At 39.9% G+C, this 25,328-nt stretch overlaps 1 protein-coding gene across 4 annotated transcripts in view; it reads left to right on the top strand.

Moving 5' to 3' along the window:
- Positions 1-25,328, top strand: part of adamts3 (ADAM metallopeptidase with thrombospondin type 1 motif, 3) — a 201,006-nt gene that overhangs the window by 140,394 nt on the left and 35,284 nt on the right. For all 4 annotated transcript variants that reach the window (XM_072664961.1, XM_072664962.1, XM_072664963.1 and 1 more), the window contains 6 exons: positions 1,667-1,800; positions 2,603-2,726; positions 9,567-9,647; positions 11,440-11,603; positions 22,732-22,888; positions 23,653-23,785. In XM_072664961.1, coding sequence (XP_072521062.1) covers positions 1,667-1,800; positions 2,603-2,726; positions 9,567-9,647; positions 11,440-11,603; positions 22,732-22,888; positions 23,653-23,785 — 793 coding nt within the window. The remainder of the gene's footprint in view (positions 1-1,666; positions 1,801-2,602; positions 2,727-9,566; positions 9,648-11,439; positions 11,604-22,731; positions 22,889-23,652; positions 23,786-25,328) is intronic.

Here is a 25,328-nt window from a genome sequence, read left to right as displayed (position 1 = left end):
ATTAGTGAGGTCAGGGCGTTGGATGATCACCACCCCACCTCATCCCCAACTCCCCAACTCATCTCAAAAGTGAGAACACAATACTGGCAGTACTTCTCTGCAGGGACTAGATAAGCTGTGTGTAACTTTGCACATCAATGTCAGCAATGGGTGCAGCTTAAAGTAGCTGAATTAGAAGGGGTGTCACAAACATTTGGATGGATAGTCTATATGCATTAGTCTGCTGCGAGTATGTGTGGTGTAAACATTAACATAGTAATGTTAACATATGGACATACTTATTTTTGTTATACCAGAAAGCTTATAGTATCAAGACAGCACTGTAGTGTTTTGGCCAGTGGGAGTGAATGGGAAGCTTGGGAAAAAATAAACAATAAATAAATAAATAAAGTAATAATGCTTGATAATAATTATTTGAGCTGATTGCAGTAATTTGGGATATTTATTATGGTTGTTGTTTTCTAATAAAAGTTCGTCCTAAGCACTATATGGATTGGATTTGTTTATCAGGGGGTCATCTGTAATAATAATAATAATAATAATAATAATAATAATAGAATAATAAAAGATGACAGTAAAATCACAACAAATCATTTGCATCCAAATGTTCAAAGAAAAACTGGCTTCTAAAAAAAAACTGGTTTCTTTTCACGATTCAGGAAGTATTTAATATGTACTAGAGGATCTAGTAGATACTTGCATGTGGCCAACATCTGTCTGGAAAATCACAGAGATGTGAATCACAGGAACTAAATTATCAGAGCACAGCTGAGTTCAGTGAATAACAGCAGGCAATTCAGCTTGTAATTTTCTCAGAGGACAAAGGAGAAAAACACAGACACAGCCGATCCGGACGGTAAATAAAAGAGAGAATTTCCCCAGGACCCCGGCGTAAATGTAATCCCATCCAAATAGGGCTGTACACTAAAAGTGTTTTATCTATGGACATTTTCACACTATACTAACTCGTTTCTGGGCCCGGGAGCGCTTGCTCTGAGAGTTTGGCACGTTTGGTCAAGTGTGTTTTCAAGAAACAATCTCTGGGGTTCGCTTTGAGCTGACTACTGACTACTCCCAGCGCTGTGTGTGAGGTTGCGTGATTGGTTCATGGTCATGTGACTGCTTCAACTCAACGCCTGCTTGGGGACAAAAACCTCCGATGAGAACAGTTCCTTGATTACAGGTGTTTCTGCATGATGAAATGCTCTGAATGCAAAATAAGGAAAAGCAATAAACAGATGAACCTAGGTCTTACCATTTAGCATAAATGCAAAGTAAATGCATTAGTTTTAATTAGAAATTCCTCTATGTGGAAGCAAAACAGCGATAATGAGCTCTTCCTCTAGACCTGTGTATATGGGAAAAGTCTAAAAATGCCCTTTAGCATTGTTTGGAGAACCCTTTGTAGCACTTTTATTTTTTTTAAGAGTGTATACCTCAGCTCAACACGCTTGGAGGAGAACACTAACCTCCTTATCTAGCATTGTGTTGAGTGAGTAAATGGGGGTAGAGGGAGCCCATTTGTTCTCTTATGGACTCCCATGTATGGATGGCTGGGACATCACTGGGGATGGAGCTGCAGAAAGTTATGTAATAATTCTGTTAAATATTAAACTGTGTCTATTGTATGTGGCTTTATTAAACAACTCCTCCTACTGTCTTTCAGCCAACAAAAGATGTCATCTCTACTGCCAGTCCAAGGAGACGGGCGACGTGGCGTACATGAAGCAGCTGGTGCACGACGGAACGAGGTGCTCCTACAAGGATCCCTACAGCATCTGTGTGCGGGGAGAGTGTGTGGTAAGCCGCTGACAGCCACTATCCTCTCAAACCCTACAGCGCTGCAGCTTCACAGAAACAGCCAAAACTCCCCTGACAGCACCTGCCCGAAATGTTGACAGCGTCTCTAACAGCTTGTCACGAAGAGAAATAAAAAAATCCCCCACAAAAGCAGCCTGAAAAGAAGACTGTGGTATTGATATCAATATATTCATATTACCGCATTTACCCGCCACTGCAGAAATGGCTGCGGGGGATAAATGAGCGCTATGCGGAAACTGATAGTGTTGTTTGAATAATGGACTATTTCTGCGCTGGTTGATGGAAGCTCACACAATTTTTTTTCCTTGACAGACTGAATGAAATAATAAAACCGTGTCATTTTTTTCCTCATTTTTGAGAGACAGCGACTGAAATAATCACGTTTTTGTGGGATAAAACGGGCAAATAAGCAGTTTGTGGAAGTGCTTATCACCTGTAAAAGTTCAGCTAATGCACAGAAGCTCTGAAAAAGCTCTCTGGGAGAACCAGAGTCTGTGCCTCCGCGAAAAATATAGCAGACTACAACCTTTTTTGTGTGGTTTTAACCAGGACATTTGTCTTTTCTTTCCCCACAAAGAGCAAAATAATCACAACTAGAGCTGCAGTGTCCTGACATTGGCGTCTACTGGGACTAATAATAGGCGTCTGAGACAAAAGTGACGAGAGGCTTCAAGACAAGTGTCTTGGCCGATGTCTCATTTCTGCCTGCCCTCTCTCTTTCTGCTTCCCTGTTAACTTCCTCACTCTCTCTCTCTCTCAATCTCTCTCTCCCTCTTTTCAGAAAGTGGGCTGTGACAGAGAAATCGGCTCCAACAAGGTGGAAGATAAGTGTGGAGTGTGTGGAGGGGATAACTCCCACTGCAGAACCGTCAAAGGAACCTTCACGAGAACCCCCAAGAAAGCTGGTATGACCCTAATCACTTTCATTTCCCATGAACAATCATTCTATTGCTCCTTCTCCTCCCTGTTGGCAAAACAGTCCAGCCACTGTGGGGTTTTTTTCCTGTGTTTTGAAGCTGTGTCTTGGCTTTAGGGTCAAGCTCACATGTCTGCTCATGCCACAGATCTGCTCACACATTTTTGAGGACTTGGCAAGTGCAGGAGGCTGGCCTTTTGGTGCTCCTGTGAATCATCTAAAGATGCAGCTCCTCAGAGCTCTCATGTTATCCCTTCTGAGTCGAGAGTTGATTGTATTGCTATAGTGGTCTAACGTAATTAGATAATTGCATATTTAATTGAGTAGTTACTCAACTGAAAGGCTCAGCTCGTCTAACTTTACTGGAAACAGTATAAAATGTAAAGAATGCTTTTATTCTTCCTGCAAAACAAGACTGAACACACAGATCTAACTTCATCAAATTCATTTTTAAAAGTGTATAGCACTTTCACAACTAATTGTGAAACTAATGAAAGTTTTACAGAATTCCAGAAATCTGCAGATGTAGCTGTATAGGATAGGGTTAAAAGCAGCCAACCCAGGAAAACCTCTTTAACCTTATCTGTATTTTTTATTAAGAATGTAGTGTTAATAATAATAATTATAATAATAATTATAATAATTCATTTGTAATATATGTAAGAAGAGAAACAATGGGTTAATCGGTAGCAATCTTTCCTGCAGATCTGTTAAATAATTGGTTATTATATTGAGTTTTGTTCATGTGCTCAGATGAATGTACTTGATAGCAAGTTGAGACGAGCTTTAAGGATAGAGACTTTGGTCCAAGTTAAAATGCCAATTTTTAAAACTCGCGGATGCACCGAAGCACGTGTAGAATTTCTCTTCTAATAGACCCTACAGCGCTCTCTGCTGGCTGCTGTGCCTTTCCTAGTAATGAGGCTTGGCGGCCATAATGCAGTGACATGGGCTGTGACCAAAATAGATCCCATATGTATCCTTAGAGTGATTTTGAGGCCCTGCAACCCAACAGTCCCCTTCTGATTTCTAACGAACATCAAAGGTCACTGCATCAGCTGAATCTGGACCAAAGTGCATCGAGAGTCTCTCTTTATCTGGCAACGGACGTTACTCTGAAGGTAGCCACTGACGCGCTGAAAACCAGACTCATCAGACTCTTGCCTCTGAACAGTTAAAAACCGAGACCCTAATGTGTTTTCTGCTGTTCATCACACAGTGAAACACTAGGTGATGGTTTGAGTGATATCATAGAAAAAACACTATTGATTCCATAAAGGACTGTTTTTGCAAAAGTGAGAGTAGCGTTGCGTATCTTTAAACGTTATTCATTTAGTGTCAGTTTATGGCTGTTCGGGAATCTCTCGTAGACTTTATCCTTCGTTAGTTGGTTCATTATTTGTGAAGATAGATGCTTTTGGGAAACTCACCCCTGTGCAGTAAGTGTTCATTTACTAAAAAACACTAATAGTAAAACACTAATATGAGAATAAATATAAATAACACAAATACAGAAAGTCTCTCCATGGTCGTCTGGTATTATTTAGAGTTCTCATCCAACACCTGATCTTTCTAAATTCTCCAATATTACTGTATATAAATACTGTTTTCTGTATTTATTACTGTTTACCTGCGTCTGCTCTAGTGTGGTCTACAGTTTTTTCCCGTAAAACTACTTTTTATGCCAAGATAAATGGTTTAAATAGTGTGCTATACCTTCATTCAGAGATAAGAAGTAATTAGCTGTAATTTGCTTCATTCAGAGCTTGTGTCTGGCTGTTATAAAACAGTGTCAAATCTCAATAGAAATGATTACATTTTTATTGTATTAGGTCGGCAAAAGCACACACTCATTGTTCTTTGGCTGACTCTAATTAGAACTTTATTCAGCATTTCGAGGCCTAGAGTTGCACCTCATCTACTCAGCAGCGCTTCCGCATGTGTATGCACATATGTAATATGCATAGGTGTTGTTATAGTGGAGTGCCGAAGCTCTGTGGCAGCATAAGAGGTACTTAACCGTCACCCATGGAGAAAGTGATTTGCATATTCATCAGAAAAGGACAAGCCTGTCTGTTTTGCAGTGCTTGTAAAGAATATTTGCCTGATGAAAAACAAGGCTAAAAGGAATAAGCCCTTTTCAAGCGGATCAAATGTGTACCCTCACCCTCCACATCCACTGCTGGGAAACATGTCGGCATCAGGGCATGAACTCGACATCATGTATAATTCATGAAATTGATCATGAATATAAATGGAGATCATTTTCCTGATGATGTTTTATCATGTTGCCAGTCCATATATGTCTGCTTTGGGTCGTCCGCGTATTTAAGAGTACGTTGGTTGCACACATAACCAAATCAAAAAGCCTACCACAGCATCTGCATTGAATGCAAAATATCTGCATTGCGACTCTAACATTATCGCAGGTTGATATAGCCGCAATTTCTACATTATACAAATTGACAGTTGCATGAAAAATATCCATCCTCTGCATCGTCCCATAGTTCCATGCCTACTTGTGTTTACAGTCTTGCTTTGCAAAAAGAAAGAAACTCCAGTACATTTCTGCCACAATTGTCATCTGTTGATATTAAAATTGTAGGCTCTGCCGATGAATGTAAATTGAATGTCAGTGTGAGTGCTTACATAACTCTGTAATTATGGAATTATTTAAATAATATAGCAAAACAACAGTAATTTCTGCAAGCTGAGAGGTAATTACTCTTACAGAAAATCATAAAGTTGTCCCTGAGCATGTAACTTTGAATGTGCTCGCCTAAAATTGTTGTACCCCCTCAGATATTCAGATAGTACTTGTAAAGTCAGTTATATATCTGACCCTGCCTTTGTAATATTACAGCAATAGTTCTAGCTTAGTGTTCAAAGCCACCGCTGTGTTGACTCTGACAGTAATGACCATTTCAGTGTGGAATTAAAAAGAACCAAAAACTAATGAACTCTTTTTAACATACAGGAATTAAAACCTGCCTCAGGTTTCTGTGAACATTTGAGACAGTAGGAAAAAAAGGCTTCTTTTTGAAGCAAACTTAAGCCATTTAAACATTGGCTCTGGTCCCTCAAGTGTTGGTCTCCCACTGTTTGTCCTCTGTTTGAAGAAGGATACATTGAAGGACCAGAGCTTTGTAGTGGCCTGAAGCTATTTCTTTAGACCTTATATTATAATAATGAACTTTCTCGTTGTTAAGCTTGTTAGGACTACTTTTAATGTCCTTATATATTCATTAGCATCATTTTGATATAGCTATAGATAGTTATATAGATAAAATATCCTTACCCTGAAACCCTGAAAAGTACACATGACTGGTAGCTGACTAAAAAATGTCAAAAGGTAAAAGAAAATGCAGAAGAAACAGTGGCAAACTACTTGCAGCATAGTTTGGTGGAGTCTGGACTTGGGCTGGGCATTATGACGATATTTATATTATTTACATTAGACCAGACAAAACAAACATCACAACTGTAGTTGAGTCCAGCTTGGCTTTTTCGAGAGGGGTTTTATAGTGCAATAATACAGAATGGTTTTAAACAAAGCTTACCCAGTCCTAAAAAAAAACATAATTACAGAGAGGTGATTCTGCTGTTCTGTCAGAATTGAAAAGCATTTAGTCCATAAATTCAGCACAGTTGCAGTGTCTTGCTGCTTCAATGACAGCACATGGAAGTTGCTGTAACATTTGATAGCATATTGTAGCTATATTTTTTACTTATTATTATTATTGTTGTTAGTTATGTTCTTTATCCATTGCTCTGTGCTTCTCCAAATCCAAAAAGAACTTCTGTTTGTTTTATTAGAATCTGTTGCTCTTATTGTGAGATATTCTGTCCATTTTGGCAACCAAATAGGTGGAGTGTTGGTCATTAATATGCATGAGCTCATTAACATGTGGATTTCTTGGCCGTAAAATACAGCATAGTGCTGTAGCACTGCTATCACCTAGTTTCATGAATTTAGCCCAATATGTAAAAATGTGCTTTTCTGGGCACATAATGAACATCAACAATACTCATAGAACCATGACCAACTGCACATTTTACAAAGAGAGCATAATTAATCCTTTCTAGTTGGATTTTGTAGTTGGGTGTAAAATGAAAAATAAATATCAGATCAGATATTAGAAATAATAGGCAATTTTGTTGCGTTTGTTTAGACGTAAATTTGTGGGTGTTTACAATAAAAAATGCTCATTTGTAAATTTAAAGGAGTGTTTGATCCATTAAAGTTACATTAATGAAGTACTTAACAATGCATGTATTTATAAAACAATACTTAAAATTGTGTGTACCTACTATAAAACATTTGCATAGATTTTTTTTTTATGCAAACGCAAAATTTAAAAAACAAAAATTCTGTCAGCCAGAGAAAAAGTATGTTAGAAGCCCCCCTCCCTCGTCTTCTACTACTAAGTTCAACTTTACACTACAGTGTTCAGTTATTCAGAACAGTATACATGCAGCGCACTGACAGGCTTTACAATGGCTCCGGAAGTGCCATCAAGCACCGCATACACATTAGCCATCGTAAATGCAATGTGGAGTGATTACAGGGCTTGCTACTTATCTAAAGCTCCAGCTCCATTAAAATAATAGGCCTCCATTAAAATAGCCTTCTAAAACCAAGTGGATATTTTAAGCTGTATTAATTAATACCACACCAGTCATGCAAGGCCACGATTAACATCAACCATGTGGCCTTGTGCTAAATTACAAAAAGAAACCTATTCATTTATGGATACGTCCCCATAATCATGCCAGCTGTTCTCGAGCTCCACCTGCACTCCAGGGCCATTCTATTATTATTCAATTATTGACTCTAAAGTCTTAAGACATAGCCCAAGTGTTGACATAGCGACACAACTCCTGCACAGATCTCTGGACTGTTACGCCAATGGAAATTGATTTTTTTTTAGCATTTGTTGCCCTATGGCCTCTAACACGAATGCAAAAAGAAAATAAAAACATATGGGATTCTTTGCTTCTTGGTACATTTCCTGACTTAATGTGAGTTTCTAACTCGTAACTGGATGAAGACTGTATGACTAGCTTGCCATTCAAAATGTGAAACTCTCTCGTTAGCATTGACCTTGAATGATTCGGTTGTTTAACACTGGACGTAATTTGCATGTTGGCATTCTCGATGCCCAACTTCTGTCTAGCAGTTAGCCTAAAATGGCATGTGACAGCATGTTGCGTTTTGTGTAAGAGGTCATGAAAAAGCACGACTGTTTGTTTGTGGATAATGTGTCTTGACGTCATCTTAATAACTGGTCGTAGAGGACGGCACAGTAAGTGACTTACTACTGCTGAATTGAATGTGGCATGAGCGAAGTTGATACTGTAACACATCTCTAACACTGTGTTAACGTGCATTACTCACTTTTTTAACAGGGAAACAGTTAAGCAAGAGATGCCAAAAAGAAATCCCTTTGTTGGAAAACACAATCTGCAAGTATTCTGTGTTACCTAATCTTTCACTTTTCTCTCCCCTTTTGTAATGCTTTCTTTGCCATTGACTGGTAAGCTTCCATGTAGGTGAATAAGATAAAAGATGACCTGGATCTGGCGGGAAAATAAAGCTGCCAAAAAGCCCTAAAAGAACCACTTTCGGTTCAAATACAAAATCTGACAGACGCTTTAGGGAACTAAAAGGGAACTAAAAGTTTGCTATTGCTCCAAAGCACCTTTTGTGTCCCCTTCATCTCTTAGACTATATTGATCCATAACACAAAACAGGTTAAAGGTGTGTAAACGTGTAAAGAAAATGACCTCTGGCCCCAACCCCCAATTAAGCAAGGTCATCGCAATATTGCAGTATGTAAGATCCACATTACACATACTGTGCACTGTTGACCTGTCCCCATTTGTATTCCTCCACATTACTGCCGTAGTATGAGCCTCTCATTGCTTCATTTTTTCTCCCCTCCTGCTTCAAGTTCTCCAGTAGTCCAATTCTGCTACCTCACCTGAACCCTCTTGAGATTAGGCAGATCTCTCGGCAAGAGCCCCATGGCATGCCCTGTCATTAAAACAAACAGCACCTCAGTGGTCATCAGCCAGATAGACCCTGCGCTGCTAGCAACTTCTAAGAAAACACTCCTATGTCAATGGCAAAAGAGTGCAGTACAAAAAAACTGATGTAACAGTCGCTTCTTATCCCCCAAAGGGAAGACGAGGGGAGCCTTCTCACTGCCCAAAGGAGCACGTCACGTGTATCTGAATAAAACAGACGATCCTAGAAATGTTCTTGGTGAGTGGTGTGATGCTTTGCAGAGGCATGGACATCCGCAGTAGAACCGGAGGCAATTTTAGTGCCTTTAGAGCTTTTGACTCCTCTAGAGTGTTGAAAAGTGGCTCAAGGTTCCTCCGTTCAGCTTCCATCATGCATTTGTCAATGAGGGCAAGTTCTCAACTGCTCTTCTTAGGTCAACATCTTGCTTGACTCTGGCTGAACTGCTTTAGAAACATTCTTGTAAATGTCAAAGCTTCTGCTTAGGAGATTTACTGAAGTAAAGATGAAATCTGAATGGAGAACCTTCACTCACCTTTTTTTTTAGATAACTTTCTCTCCTAGGCTTTGCGCAGTCTAGCTCGCCGGACAGCCGTGGTAGTGACTCTTCAACACTGCGAGCTTTCTTAGAGCCTAGCAGTAAGAACGAACACTGTGCCTTCTAACCCCAGGATGTCCACCTCTGCAAAGAACAACCAGACATTAGCCTTCCTTTGCTCACAAATTGCTTCTGCTGTCTTCCTCCTTCCTCCTTCCCCGGAAACGCCCTTGCTTCTGTTGCCGTTTCGCTCTGATGCAAAGGTTACCTAAAGATGTTCCTCATCCCCCCTGGGACTAGACATGTGGTCATCCAAGAACATGAGGCCTCCCCTCACATTCTTGGTAAGTGTCCTCAATGGTTCTTTGACCTGGAAATCAAAAGCATGCTGACCTTTTTACATACCCACTAAGCCTTGAAATCAGTCCATTTCCACCAATATCGCACCAGCACTGAGGAACCCTGGTGGCTCCATAGTCATTTCATTTGTGTCATCTCACACCATGCTTTCCTCCCCATCCCTCATTGCATAAATTGAATTGCATCATTCCATCATGCAAAGTTTACTGTCTATTTGGCTAGTTGAGAGATTTAGCTGTGCTCATGATGATCATTTCACACCACCCAAAGACATATTTATTCCAAATTTGCACAAGCACCTCATGCCCTGTTCAAGTTGAGGGTTTTTTGTCTCCTTCCTATTCTCAGTCATGGTTTTCGCAGTAATTGAAAAGATCAGTGAGATAAATAGCTAAAGACAAATTTGCTGAATTTACACCTTAGAGCTCTCAAAGTCCATGGGGTTTGCAATTACCAGCAGTCAGTATTCATGAGCCAGAATGTCATTCCAAACCTTTTCCTCAACCAAAGTGGAGAATTATAATGCGAAGACTGCATTTTAATTAATCCTAAACTTATTTTAATTAAAGAAAGAAGGATTTTTTTCCATGACTTTGACACAGTCCACAAGGGTTTTTCTCCTTGATAGTGGTTCCTTGACCACTTTGTGAGTCTTCAGTTTGAAGACTTGTGATTTTTAGTCCATTTCACCTTATCACCGTTAGCTTTAGTCTGTAATTAATTAATGAGGTTTCTCTTTGCATTTCAAAATATTCTTCATTGTCTAACAGTCTCCCATTCAGTATTCACACAGAGTCTGAATCTTTCTTAATATTTAATGAGATTTGATTCCAGCAAATGTGTGGCTCGATACTGTATTTAGCCTGTAAGTAGCTGGGGGTGTATTTGCAATTATTAGGTTACAATATCAAAACTGTCTAAAGCCTCAATTCAAGAGTTCATCTGAACATGTGTGTATCTTTTATTACCCAGCTAACCTAGTCCAACTTGGAACCAGAATGTTGGCCTCACATATGGATGACCAGGACCAGTAGGGGTTAAGCATGTACACTGCACACAGGGCCTAGATGAGACCTGTGTGAGATTAAGGTGGGCTGTAACAAAAGGGCTCATTTGGAAATCCCAACTGGGTCCCTGTAGAAATGTATGTACAAACCCACTCAGAGCCCATGCCCACTTGGAACCCACCTAGCCCGCGTTCCACCCATGAGCAGGGATGTTGACTGGGTAGTTCCAAATTCTAAAACTAAAAATCCAGCCCTTCAATTTTAACTAATCAAACCTATTGCACCCATGTTGCTTGCATGTCTGTGAAATAACACAGCAGCTTCTATTTGGTGTGATTTTTTTACTGCTGTATAGACTGGCTTTAGAGTACTAGACTAACACACAGTAGTATAATAGAGCACCATTCCAGTGCTCTTGCGCTTTCCATTGCAGTGACATTTACTGGCTGATAGCAATGGTGATTCACTTGACGTCTTTCTGCAGCAGTAATCTCCATTGACATTCAGTCAGATGCTCAACTCTACTGTCCTTGGCCCAGAGTGCATCATTACTTCCCAGTGCCACTGAATAAGTGCCGTGGCACCTTCACCCTTCACGTCACTGCTGCGCTCTCTAGTAGTGGCAATAACAAACTACTGATAGCTGCGCATTTAGAAAGCCTCTTAAAAATTCATGAGTTATGAAAAACATGTTTGGGAAGTGAAGGAAAATGACATTTTTTCTAGTACATGTACGGTGTGAAGGTTTCTCACTGGTCATTGGTTGCAGCTGTGAAGAACCAAGCCACAGGACATTACATCCTGAATGGTAAAGGGGAGGACGTTAGGTCTCACAACTTCATCGACCTCGGAGTGGAGTGGGACTACCTCATTGAAGACGACATTGAGACTCTCCAAACGGACGGACCGTTACACGATGCAGTCATAGTTTTGGTATGTATTTACATTTATAGTCAATTCTGAAGAATAGTTCTTATTGTTAATTTATTTATTTATGCATTTTACTTTTATTCGACCCTTTGCTGCATGCTGTTGCCATATGGCAACAATTATTTTTCGGCCAACTCTACCAAGCATAATGTTTGGCACATTATACTACATTAGTAAGTGTAGAGTGCTTAAACAAGTTTAACAGTATATTTGTTTGTAACATAGTTCAGTTGTAAATCACTCTGCATAAGAGCATCTCCCAGATCTGTCCTAAATGTAAAATTTAACAAATGAATTTAAAAAAATGTAATAATATTTTGATAAATGTAATAAATGTAAGTTTAGATTTTATGGGTTAACAAATCAATAAGGCAGAAGAAAACTGTTGCCTTATGGCAACAGCCTACGGCTACATTTTCTGTTTTTGCCATTTTTCACCTTGTGACATAATTAGATGTATCACATTTTGTGCTAAATGGACCAATAATGCTCCAAAAGTAGCTGGAGTCAAATCTTTTTACATTGACTTCCTCTAAAAATAGTTTTTTTCTCTCTCCTGTGAAGTTGCTTTCTAGTATTCTGATGGCTGGTCTTCAGCATGGTAATACACCATCTCACAAAGCAAAAGCCTCCTAAACAGTTTTTTTCACAAACATGACAGAGTTCAGTGTTCCTTAGTGGTTTTCCCAGTCATTGGATCTGAATCCAATAGAACACCTTTGGGATGTGAAAGAAAAGTGAGGATTTGATTGCATTCAGCGATACGAGCGTTAGTGAGCTCAGGCTGTTGCATCACCACCCCAGCTCATCCCCAACTCCCCAACTTATCTCAGATGTATTGGATGGAGCACCAACCATCATTCTAGAAAACACAGTTCCACTGCTCCACAGATCAGTTATGGGGGGGGGGTATTTGCACATCTGTGCATTACATTTGCACATCTGTGTCAGCAACAGGTGCAACTAAAAGTAGCTGAATGCCAATGTTTGCAATTTTTAAACAGCTGTATGTATCAGGTAGATTTGCTCGCATTGATCCTTTTTTTATTATATTTGCTTACCATCAAATCAGATCATACACTGAGCAAAAAGGCATAAATCCAGGATGTACAATCAAACTCGTGTGGTTGCAGTGGGTGTCAGTTAAAAATGATAATGTTAGCAATAATATTAACTATACCACAATAATGATAAAACTAATGGTAGTCCTTATATTGCATTGAATGTCCTTTTTTTTACATGCACTCTGATATAAATACATGTTAAAGACTAAAAATGGCACTATGCTTTTACTTTATACTATAGTATATAGTACAAAACCTACCAAAGGGCAACAGAACAAAAAGTGCTCGCTTTTTTTGTTTGTTTATTTATTTGATGTTCTACATGTGAAATAATTACCCTGCTACCTTTATAAATATGCATGTGCATATGCCTTGGGAGACTTTAATGGCATGCATGTGCAAGCTTCAGACATTTGAGGAGATCTGTGCAGATGTTTGACGTGCAACAGAGACGGCTCGTGAGACCTGTCTTAGGAGAACCTCCTCTCAGCAAATTCATCTCAGCTACAAAAGGAATGTGCCTAAAGACCTGCTGTCTTCCCTATTTCGACTAAGAAATTGGCCGCAGCATGGCATTGTTTGAAGTTGCCGTTCTGTTAAAGGAGTGTTGCTAGGCAACAAGTGTTATCACCTCTGATTTTCTTGATCGGGTCACACCTTATTCCCACACATCCATGGTGTAGATGGTGTAGGCTTCTTTCCACCTTTTCTTTTCCCTCCTCTTCAAAGAGAGGGGATAGAACCTGCTTCTTCATATCTCAAAAAAAAAAAAAGGCTACGTGTGCTTTTCCATCCCACTGTCTGGGGTGTAAAGTTATCGTTCTGTTTTCAGAATCAATCACGAAGCTGCTGCTCACGATTACAATTCGGCGTCATGAATAATGAGTGGAGACAGTCCGGTCTGAAGAAGTGAACTGGACAGTCTGTTGATGGCTGGTGGGAGGGGTGCAATACTTTTTTTCTATTAGTTTTGATTAGAAAAATCATTTTGGTGGGCTTGAAAACAGTGTAGCTGAAAGAAAAGAGATTACACACTTTAATGGGTTTATTCAGACAAACCGCCTTCTGGATAATTTGCTGGCAGAAATACAGGATTTTTTTTTTCAATTAATTACTGTTTTTAATTTTCTTTTCATTTTTTTCTGCTCTTGACAACACACACACACACACACACACACACACGCTATGTCCAGCTAATATCTGTAGATTAGGTGCTTTGTGCTGTATTTTCGGAATCAAATCTTCATAACATAAATAGTGTTTAGCATAGAAGCAGTTTCTTGTCTAAACTTAGCTTGCATAATTAACTCCCACAAATCTCCTTGTTTGCCATGTATGCCATGTTTTTTATAGCGGTTATAGTCTAAGGGTAAGACAGTTCTGCTTTTTGCCAGATTACACCAGATTCGCTCATATCAAAAACATTAAACACACTGTTAAGTGAATGCAGGCCTAAAAAACAGGTAAAAATGGGATTTGCTGTAGGATTTACCCAGCCAACATGCTCATGTGAGGCTCACTAGGTGAGGTGGTCATGAGCTCTGAGTGGGTTGTTACTGGGATCCATTTGGGCTTCCCAAATGAGCCTCATAGTTACAGCTCACCCTAATCTCACATGGGTCCCATCTAGGCAGTATGTGCAGTATACAAATCCAGATGGGGCCTCTTCTGGTCCCATCACTGACCCTGGTGGGCATCCATATGTGAGGCCAACATGGAACCCATGAACAAAACTTTCTGGTTCCCAGTTGGGCCAACCACACAGGCCCCACATGGGCATGGTGTCTTGGTATAGGCTGTCTCGCTTATCTTACCTCAAGTGTTTTTTCATGAAAGGTCAGAACTGACTCAGTATCAACCAATACTCAGGCCTATACTATACTAAATGACTCAGACATGCCAGTTTGGACTCAGGATAGACTTTTACTGTGAATAGAAGCAAGTAAAAGATTATTTAGTAACACCCCCTTTTTGTCAAAAAAACAGCTTATGGACTGTTTGGAGCCAGCAAAGAGTCTTTCAGTGGTTTGTGGGATTTTCATCTATTCCTGGGTTGTCTCACATGCGTCTTTTGAGGTTTATCCTCAGGTTTCTGATAGGTGGCCTGTGAGAGCCATGGCAAAACCTTAAGCTTGCACCTCTTAAAGCACCTCGTTGTGTGTTTTGAGGTCTATTTAGAAGTGTTTTCCTGTGTTATCTTTGACTTTCTTACAAACGATTTGCTTCTAGCCATTCCTCCCTGTGATTCCTTCTGCCAGTTAAATGTTCATGCGACTCTGGCTGCAACACAAGCTCAAAGCATGAATTGGTCACCCCATGTTTTTCTTCTAGTGTTTTCACTCATTGTGGCCAAATTGTATTGTAAGTTGTATTGTGACTTTAGCAGTCCTAAAGTCTAAAATCGTCAGACACTGGATTTTGTGTCCAGGGCCCTGCAAAGGTCTTCTTTTGATGACCTATAAGATGACCACTCTGAAAATGTTGGTCTTGGTCACTTGTCCACTTGTCCTCCACTGTTCCAGATTACTGTTAACTGCCATTTCTTAACATTATAAACTGAGGAAATGGGCACCTTAAACATTTTCTTATTGGCTTCTCCTGCTTTGTGGGCCTAAAATATTGAATTCTTTAGACTACAAGGCAGCTGCTTAGAGGAGCCAATGGCTGTTGATTGTTGGGAGTATTTATAAAGCTTTGAAATTCGCATCACCTGACCTTTCCTAATGTTGATCGTTAGGTATGGTTAGATTGTTAATTATTAGAATGAACCATGAAACTTTAATGTGGTGTTCCTTTCATGGTGATTTTCTTTGTTCCATTCTGAACTCATTGTACATAGCAGAAATAATACAGTGATCTGTTAAATACAGTGATCTCAGCATATCTACTACTCATTTATCTATTCACAGTAACAGATATTTTGCCCAGGGGTGCCTATTGCCACTACTCTCTAATCTCAAATCAAGGAAAAACATGCTGAAAAGACTGAGGTAGTGTGTTTACGAAGAGTGTATGCATGTGCTTTTCAGACGGAGGTGGAAATGGTGTAATATATAAATATTATTATAAAAATAGTCTTCCTTTAGAGGTTAGTAATGTGACAATATGATATCGTAATCACAATAAATAATGTCACAATGAGCCCTTTTCACATTTTCAGCCTGCCACTTCCATCCCTACCTGAAGCAGGTAATTACAGCTCTGGTCTGAGCATGACAAATACCACAGTCAGTGGTATGTAATAGTTACAGAAATAAACATTAATGGCTCACAGTGGTATCATCACACAAACAAGCTGGTAGTTGTTTGTTTGTTGAGTTAACTGGGAAGAAAATATCTTACTGTTAGCTTTAGCTTATATTAAAGCAGCATTATGCAGCATGTTTGACTCAAAATAACAACTTCAAAATCATTATGAAGCTCCACTGACTTGTAATAGGGAGAATAGCATCTCTGCGGTTGCCACTCTGGGCTCTAAACCCTCTGACCTGCATAACACTGCTTAACCTGTGTCATATTCGTGTAAAATCCTGTAATATTACCCTACCACCTCACTTCACTTTCACTTCACTTTTAGTGATGGTTCTGCAGCTTGTCCAGAAATGCATGTAATTTTGTTCTTCTTCAGAGGTGGTCCCAGGCTGCAGGGGGAGCCCAAGAGCAAGAAATAAATAATAAACTTCTTGCACAATGAAAGAAATAATGAAAGAAAAAAAATTGCATAATGCATAATGCAAATGTCTTTGTCCCTAGGTTCAAGCCTCCTACTGATTTAAAGCAGCATAATGCGAGAATTAGTTTTATACTCCTGGGCTCCCCCTATAGTTAGAAAGAGGAATTTGCGCTTTGAGCCACCACTGAAAGACATTTTAGTGTCTTTTCACAGGCATTTTACAAGCTGAGGGATACAGAACCGACAGTGAAGTGAAAAAATAACGTGGCCTGAGGCGGTAGACTAACATTACAGGATTTTGCATGTTGTCCTGCTCGCTTCTTCGAAGTTACATAATGCAGTTAGCAGCCTGCTAAGACTGAAGTAGCAATGATAGCAGTTCTATTCTCCCTATTACAGGACAGTAGAGCATCCACATGATTTTAAAGCTGTTATTTTAAGGTACAAATGCTACGTAGTGTAGCTTTAACCCACAGTATCTTAAAAATCATGTTGTCTGACTCATGACCAGTATTTTTGGAATTGTTAAACACGTTTTTAGATTATCCTCTCTGTGTGCCATCCGCAAAAGGTACCAGATTTAAGGCACATTACTGTTGCCTTCATTTCTCCAAAACAAACGGCTCCAAAGAAAATCAGCCGTACCTGCTTTTCCATCCCATCGGTTCCCAACCCAGCCCACTTTACATTTAAAATGTATTGAGGCTGTTTGATAAGCACAGGATTGTGATTGTAAAGTAAGCCTTGGTGTTCACATCTGCAGCTGTCACTTGTTGAAAGTAAATTAGATTTACATTATTGGAATATGGCTGCCAATCTTATCCAGACTGACTTACATTTGAATCATGTTTCACAGCTGTGTAGAGAGACAACAAAAGAAAGAAGCACTAGGATTCTTGCCCAAGGCCATGGAATTGAACCCTAGTGTACACTACACAGTACTGACTTAAAGTTCATTTATATTTATGTATGATGTATTTTAATTGACCATTGACAATCTGCTGTATGGATGTACAGATCTACCCCCCCCCCTCCCCCAATCCGAGGACCTTAATCCTAAATACAAATTTCTATGATGGCACATAGAGGTTACCAGAAGGTTCCCTGCTAGAATGATCGAAACAAAGGATCAGATCTGGATCAGACTTAAAATAGATGATACCTGATCTATTAAAATCAGCCCAGATCCAGAAATATGCACTGGATCAGATCGGGACATCCCTAGACTCCAAAGATCACCTACGATCTACGAACATTAACCCTTCTTTAGAAATTGTAATTTAGAATTGACTCATGTTGGCCATAATTGAAAACTGATGAAGCCCCCGTGCGTAACTGTAGCTCGGAAGGACTTCTGGCTATACCTTTAGAATACCTTTAAGGCTGAAATTGAAAACTTAGTTACCTATGTTAACTGTAGGACATCAATCTGCAATCCAGAAGTGTAATAGAGGCCTACATCCCAGCTAGTGTGGGGCTCACATGGGTGGAACATGAGCTAGGTGGGTTCAAAGTAAGCTTGGGCTCGGAGTGGGTTTGTACATGTGTTGTTACTGGGACCCAGTTGGGCCCCATCATTCCGTCTAGGCCCCATGTGCAATGAACAACACAGATAGGGCTCATGTTTAACCCCTCCTGGTGGGCATCCACATGTGGGGCCAACATGGGACCTATGGGCAAAACTATCTGGTTCCAAGTTGGGCAACTCATACAGGCCCCTTTTTTCTGTGTGTATCATGTGGATGGTGTCTACATTCAGAACAGTGACTGACTGGTATAATATCATGGGTTCAAATGCCTGTGTCTTTCTCAAGGGCACCTCAGTCAGGAGGAGAAAGCACTGTCCATCACTTTCCATGCCCCCACTTCCTGCCAGTCATGGGGATTGAATCAGTCGACTCCCAGTCCCAAGCCCACTTTTATTACAAGCTACTGTTTCAAACTAGATTTCTCAATAAGTAATCGAGCCCAGCAGGCTTAGTCCCACCCCTTTTATCACTGGCCCAGCCGATATGACTGCTCAAGTGCACCCACTCCCAAAGTTGAAATGATACCTATGCCACCTTGCCAGCTGCTCTGCGTCAGTAGCGGTGTTTTGGTGCATTTTAGTTAGTTTTTTTTATTTATTTATTTATTTTTAAATCTGTTTTAAACTGCTGATACATTGCGTCTGGTGCATCGTATTAAAGCTCAGGAAAAAGATGTATCATGTTACTTTCATTTCTACGATCTATTTCTAAAAGCTGTCCTCCTGCACACGTAGCTCTGGCGACGAAGAGTGTAAATGGAAGATGCAGAAAAGAGAGAGTAAACAGCTTAACGTATGGGCTTGCATGGGAGCAAGCACTCAGTTGCCAGGGTCAGGCAGGGTCAGCGACTGAGCCACTTCGCATCATAGATGCCACAGAGGGGTTTCTGATGAGGAAGTAGCATGAGTGTTGTGACAGATGTGTTTATTTCCCAGGGAAAATGAGGCAACAGGGGAGAGAATATCTACTCCACCAGAGCAGATTCTCTTTGAGTGAGGAATAGGGGGCAAGGTCAGGTTATCTATTAAAACAGATGGAGACAAGTCAAGGCTAGACAAGCTGGAAGGTGAATAAATGTAAGTGAGTGTGTTTCCCCGTGATGTATAGAAGGTCTGTAGCAGCAGTATTTGTCTGGTTTATCTTTCGGCCTAAGCCAGCATTTATTTGAACCGTTAACTGGTCTAACTATACCTTCAGACACCGATACATTTTATTTCAGCTTTAAACACACAGATATACTTTATTTTATCCATACAGTATTACTTGATTTGACCTATTCTTTGAAACACAGTTATACTTTATTTTAACTAGAGATGGACAGATCAGTGTTTTTGGGGCCTATACCGATCGCCAACCCTCTTTTAGTACATTCGGTCAATCGCTGAAACCGGTCGAGGGCAGGGCAGGATGCTATGTTAAACTTTCCAGGCAAACTTAGTAATGCATCATCATACATGGGTTTCTGTATTGTTCCCTGCATTATCTGTCAAGATGATATGTACTTTGGTTTTTGGAATCAACCACATTTGAAAAAACACCAGAACCGGTGAATGAACTCTATTCCTTAATGCAATTCCTTAAGCTTTCCGGCTGTTGCTGCTATACTTTTGGTCGTGGTTAAATGTGGTCTGCACTGTTTGCTGTGTTAGTGCTGTTTGCTAGCTCTGCTGTGTTCTGGTACTCCCTGTACTGGGGTGAGTGAGGTACTCTCGAGAGGGGTATCCAGTTAGCGGTGCTAAAAGCACATTAGTTTTACACATTCTACAATAATGTAAGTTTGAGTTAGACTGGTGATCACACTGAGTACAACACTGGCTGTAATAGGTTTCTGCAACCGTATGGACACTCCTTAGCTTTATCTAGCCTCTACAATTATTACTAACTTTAAATGCCTTAGAACATTAGAATCTGGTGCAGATGATTAGAACATGGCTAGAGAGGACTCTGGAGGAGCCTGTGTTATTTTCTCTGGACTGTTGAAGTGAGTGGTCTCACCATGGCAAGATCTGAAGTGAAACAACTGCCAACACGATCAGCCATCCTAGCAAGTTCAGCCTAAGAGCAGACTGCAAGATTTTGGCAACCCTAAAATGTCATGACAGGACCTTAGGTAGCTCTTGGCACAGATAATGTCAAAATACAGCATCTACCATCAGAAAGAGACTGCACAAGTTTTTTTTTTTTTTTTTAAACTCTTGCTGTGAAAAAAACATGGTAAGGGTAAGACTAATGTCTGCCATCGGACACCTAGACAAAGGCCAAAAGACAAAAGACCAGTGAATGATGTACTTTGGTCAAATGAATCTCAAGTCTTGCCCTGAAGGAACGTTAACCCTACTTTATAAAGTTACTTTAGTCTTTTTTTTTTGACAGCACAGGTTTTCTCCTACACACAAAATAGGCTTCAGTGATGCCCTGTTTATTGGAAATGGTCTTCTGAGTAAAGGGTCACACTAAGGTATAATTATTAACGATATAATTATCATTTTCAATAGGAACATTATAAATACTGCACCTTGCACTTAGTAATTTAATCAGCCATTCAATGAATCAAGACCTTTCAACTGAACAAAGTGCACTTCTCAAGCTGTTCAGATTGTAAATGTTCTAATGCTTATGCATAACTGTGCTTTGCATGTACTATATGGTAAGTGCCTTATAATTAGGATCTTTATGAGGAGCCTATAAGGGCTGATCTTTTGTGGCCAAAGCCCACGTACTTCGTAGATAATGGTAACCATAGATACACATGCAAAAAATGTGGGGTTTCTGGCATTTGTGCAAAAATTATTTGCCACCATCTTTCTGCGAGCAGCACACATCCTGCACATCTCATTAAGTCTGGTTTTCCATTAGTTGGTAATTGCCAAGCCAGGAAAAAAAAATCAAAAAGGCCCTACAAATAAAAAATCTCACTGGCTGCGATGCCAATTACAGATGCCAGTTGCGGCGCATATAAACACCGTTTTTGAAATAGGCTTAGCCCTCCTCCGCAAAGGCAAACGCTGTAGCAGTGGGGTGCTACCCAGTGACTGTATCAGAGCGCAGAATCATGTAGTTTCCTTTACTGTTACTGTTCATGGCAAATGAATGTGATCCTGTATATAAGCATGTTGTTATACCCACAAAGGCCCAATTAACACCCATCATTAACATGCGTCATGGGTCAGATCATGCGTCCAGCACTTGTGCAGGTGTGAACGGGGAACAGTTTGTCTCTTAGAATTGATCACTCAAACCACTTTGGCCTCTTTCCCACTGCTGGGCGAAATGGTTACTAAGGCTACACCATACTGTTCTGTGCCGGTACAAGCCCATTAGTCTTTTTCCATTTGCTATGTTGGTATGGCAGCAGTTTAGTTTTAAAAGTCGAATGTAGCTAACTAACGCTCGCTAACTTATATCATATATATACACATCAACTTTTACTACAGAAGCCCTGCAGTTCACTTTTAAGTGTTTGCCTCATGAAGGTAGTGATGGTTTTAGTCGGGCCGTGCTAACCCCATAATAGTAGTTACTGCGGCTGCAATGTTGGACGAAGGCTGCAGCCGGCATACTAACGTCACAGTAGTAATGTTGAACGAGGCCCGCAGCCGGCATGCTAACGTCACAGTAGTAATATTGGACGAGGCCAATTTCTTTACAGTGGTGGTGATGGTAATAAGGCGTGGTTATGGTCTTTTTTTTTTGTTTGTTTAAACATAGCCTTACTAATTATGGTTTACATAGTGTTGTGCAGAATCAGAGACCTTTAATCAGTTTACAGGGTTAGTTTAAATAGGGGGGTAGGGAGGTTATAGAATTTTCACCAGAGCTTCTCAGGGATTTTAGCTATCTCCAAATGTGCCATGTCAGTAACTCTCCCGCGTCAGTAAAGACTCTTCTGTTAAATAAGCCATACATAAAATGTGTGTATTAATTCCGCATGAATCTACATGTGGGTACATATTCTGCCCATATCCTCATCATCAACAGTCATCGTGCAGCATAGCCAGTAGCCTACATACGAGTTACGAGCATGTAGCTGCTAATTTTCAAACAAAAATTGTATTATTACTGTAAGTGGGTTATAAGATTGGATATCACAGTTTTTACTAGGTGACGGCAGTGTACCTAGTAAACAGAGTAGCCACTCCCTTTTTTATCACACTGAGATTTCTTATTCTGTGCAAGTCATAAATTACATTACTCCACCTCCCCATGTAAAAGTAATCCTGTCGAAATATGGATAACAGTTTAGAAAACCTGTCTAAGGTGATTAGATATTAGAAAATTCACTTGCATAAGAACGAGATACAGAGAAAATAAAACTATTAACTGAGCAAGATCTAGCAGACATAAAGATTTCCTGGAGGGAGGTGAAAATCAAACTCCACTCTTCTTAATTAACATTAATTCTATTAGTCTATTCTTCAGCTGTGAAAAGACAGCTCAGTGTTCTGGACTTAAAATAATGATCATCTGAACAAGGCACTCTTATTAGGAAAAAGAAACATTTGATCAAATCAAAATCAAAGTGCTGAAACGGCTGGTGGAACATCCCGGAGTCCAGACCTTAACATCATTGCATGTGTTTACACTGATTCTCATTTCTGCTGAGAAACAGACATAAAGCCAGAATGAGCTTCACTGACTGCCTGTTAATCTGTAATGTGTGACATTGGAATGAATGGGCTCCTGGAGTCGCGCTGTTCTTAGCTGCTTTCTTTATAAAGTGATGTGATTACACAAGAATTTGAGTCACCTTAGCATGCGCTAAAGTGCATAAATCTGCATGTGTATAACACTCATGCATTACACAAAGTACAGTGAATCCCACTGCCTGATTACATTTTCCTCTTTGTTTTGTCTTTCTCTGTAAGATTATACCGAAGGACAATGAGACGAGATCCACTCTGATGTACAAATACATTATACATGAAGACTCGGTCCCAATCAACAACAACAATGTGATTCAGGAGGACACGTATGAGTGGGCCCTCAAGAGCTGGTCCCAGTGCTCCCGACCTTGTGATGGAGGTAACATCTGCTTCCACGCTGTTCTGCCTTTCTCTCACCTTCTTACCACTCACTACAATAAGGCTCTCAATGTTACTGGAGTAAGATAGTACATTAAAACTTTGATACTATCGATAATTACCCTTATTGATAAATCAGCAGTGCTTGAAGACTTGCTTTATTGTATATATTGTAATTGTGTGTGTGTATTACTGTGTGTGTGTTTGTATTGTGTGCCTCACAACACCCACAGGAGCTTTTATTACAGAGCAGAGCATTGGAGGCTTTTATGCACTATGCTGCTCAGTACTCTGTGACCCCGCTCTGTAACTTACATTAGAACAGTCTGTGTGACCCTAATGATGGCCTAGATTAGATTTGAGCAGGTTTAGAGAAACAGTATTACAGTGCATCTCTGCTGTCCAATAAAAAACATATCTGTGTTTTCAGTTTTGATTGATTTTCTGGATGAACAGACCAATAGAAATGCTCTAGATGACTTGGACTGAACTCTTATTTTACATCGACTTCCATTCAAACAACAGTTTTGCCTTTTCTTATAAAGTCACCATTTTGGAGATACATGTCTCTCATTGGACAGCGGCCAATATACAGAAACGATTTGGGTGCCAAGAATTGACTTCTAGTGTTAGCACAGAAGTACACTTTGGTACAGGTCTTGTCTAGTTCAATACACCTGGGCTAAATGTACAACAGTGTAAATTTAAACATTCCCCAGTTTATATTCTTATAGGTGTATGACATTCCCTATGTTTTTGCACCAGGATTCCAATACACCAAATATGGGTGCCGTAAAAAAGGGGACAGCAAGATGGTGCACAGGAGCTACTGCGACGTCAGTAAGAAACCCAAACCCATCCGCAGGATGTGCAACCTACAGGACTGCACACAGCCACAGTGAGTAGATGTTGCTGCTTCGATATTATGTGAAAGGACTTCTTATTGTTTGTTTTGTGCACAGTCATTATTTTTGATGATAAATTTGCTTTATTCAGCTCTGAATTAGGGTGTGAGCCCCCAGAACTTAAGAAAGAAAGTTAATATTGGAATTATAACTATGTAAGCTATGTACTAATAAGAGTGGGCAACTGAAGTGTTTTGCTTATGGTAGAACATTTGAGGAGTTTTGGCTCCCACTTCATTAAGGTTCTCTAATAGCTGTGTAGTCACACATGAACAAAAATGGCCAAATATGCATTGCGTGCACTGTTACAGGTGGATTAGAGAAGCCCAGCTTAATATCACTGTCGGAAAAGTCATACAAAAACATTGTATCTTTATTTTTTTATCTTTTTTACTTTTGACATGATTTGAATCTGTCAGTCTGTCAATCTGTCAATCTGTGAATGTGTTTTTTACATTGTAACAGAAAATCTATGATGAATGGACCAATAGAAATATAGAGATGTTCTAGATCATATTGGAGATTTGGAGAAAGTTTTGGGTGAAAGCAATGTTAAGGAAGTAGGTGTGTATCAACCATAACAGCATGCATTATTATACAGTCTCTCTCAGAGATGTGAAAAGTGAATAAATGAGTGGAGAAACGTAATGAATGCAGATGCATCCAGACAGGCAGCACAGCACACATCCTCTGTGGTACTGCAAGATTGAAGGAGGAACACTTCTAATTGAAAGAAGGTTCATTATTGGGGGGTTAGGGGGCGTGCCATGAGCTTCTGTCACAAACACTGCTGAACTGGCCACAGATCTGCCCATACATCTGTGAAAAGCAGCTTCAGTAAACATAGTTGGAAATTGAAAGTGCACTTCTAGATGACCGTGTGTACCAGCGGCAGTTTTTCAGATAATAATTGTACAATTCTGAGCGAGAGCACATGATCTTTCCTCTTATTTTAAAGAAGAACCATTACACTTTGAATTTTTCAGAACCCCAAACTTTAATTAGTGGAGATATGAAACATGAAGGCTTGCCGCTGCTTTTTGTGGCAGCTGAAAGTCTTTCTGTACTCACAGTTGGAATTTTCTCTCCCACTCTTCTCTGCAAAAGGCCTCTAGTTCTGAGATATGCTTGGGTTGTTCTCCATGTACTGTTTGTTTAACCCCTTAACACTCCAAGGCTTGTTACACACTTATTACTTAATAACTACAGGGACGTCTGTACAAACTGGTGGGGCTATTCTTCTGTAATAGACATTTGTAATTTGTAATAGCCCTTTTGACCTACCGACAGGTCATAGGCTGTTTAAGGGGTTAAACTCAATCAACGTGTTTTCTAGGATGTATCGGTCAGGGGACTGTGAAGGTAACTTTAGAAGCTTCTGTTTGCGTCTCCTGAATGTATCTGTGGTGGATCTTGGGGTATATTTTGAATGCTTAATTTAGTTTACGTTTCTAAAAAAAAGGTTGCACAGTAAAACGATGCACCACCACCCTCAACTGAGTTAAACCTTACTGCAGGTCAGGGAAGTTTTGATTT

This window comes from Salminus brasiliensis, chromosome 20 (assembly GCF_030463535.1).
Source record: "Salminus brasiliensis chromosome 20, fSalBra1.hap2, whole genome shotgun sequence".
Classification (NCBI taxonomy): Eukaryota; Metazoa; Chordata; class Actinopteri; order Characiformes; family Bryconidae; genus Salminus; species Salminus brasiliensis.
Note: the sequence above shows the minus strand (reverse complement) of the source record. Positions and strands in the feature narration are given on the sequence as shown.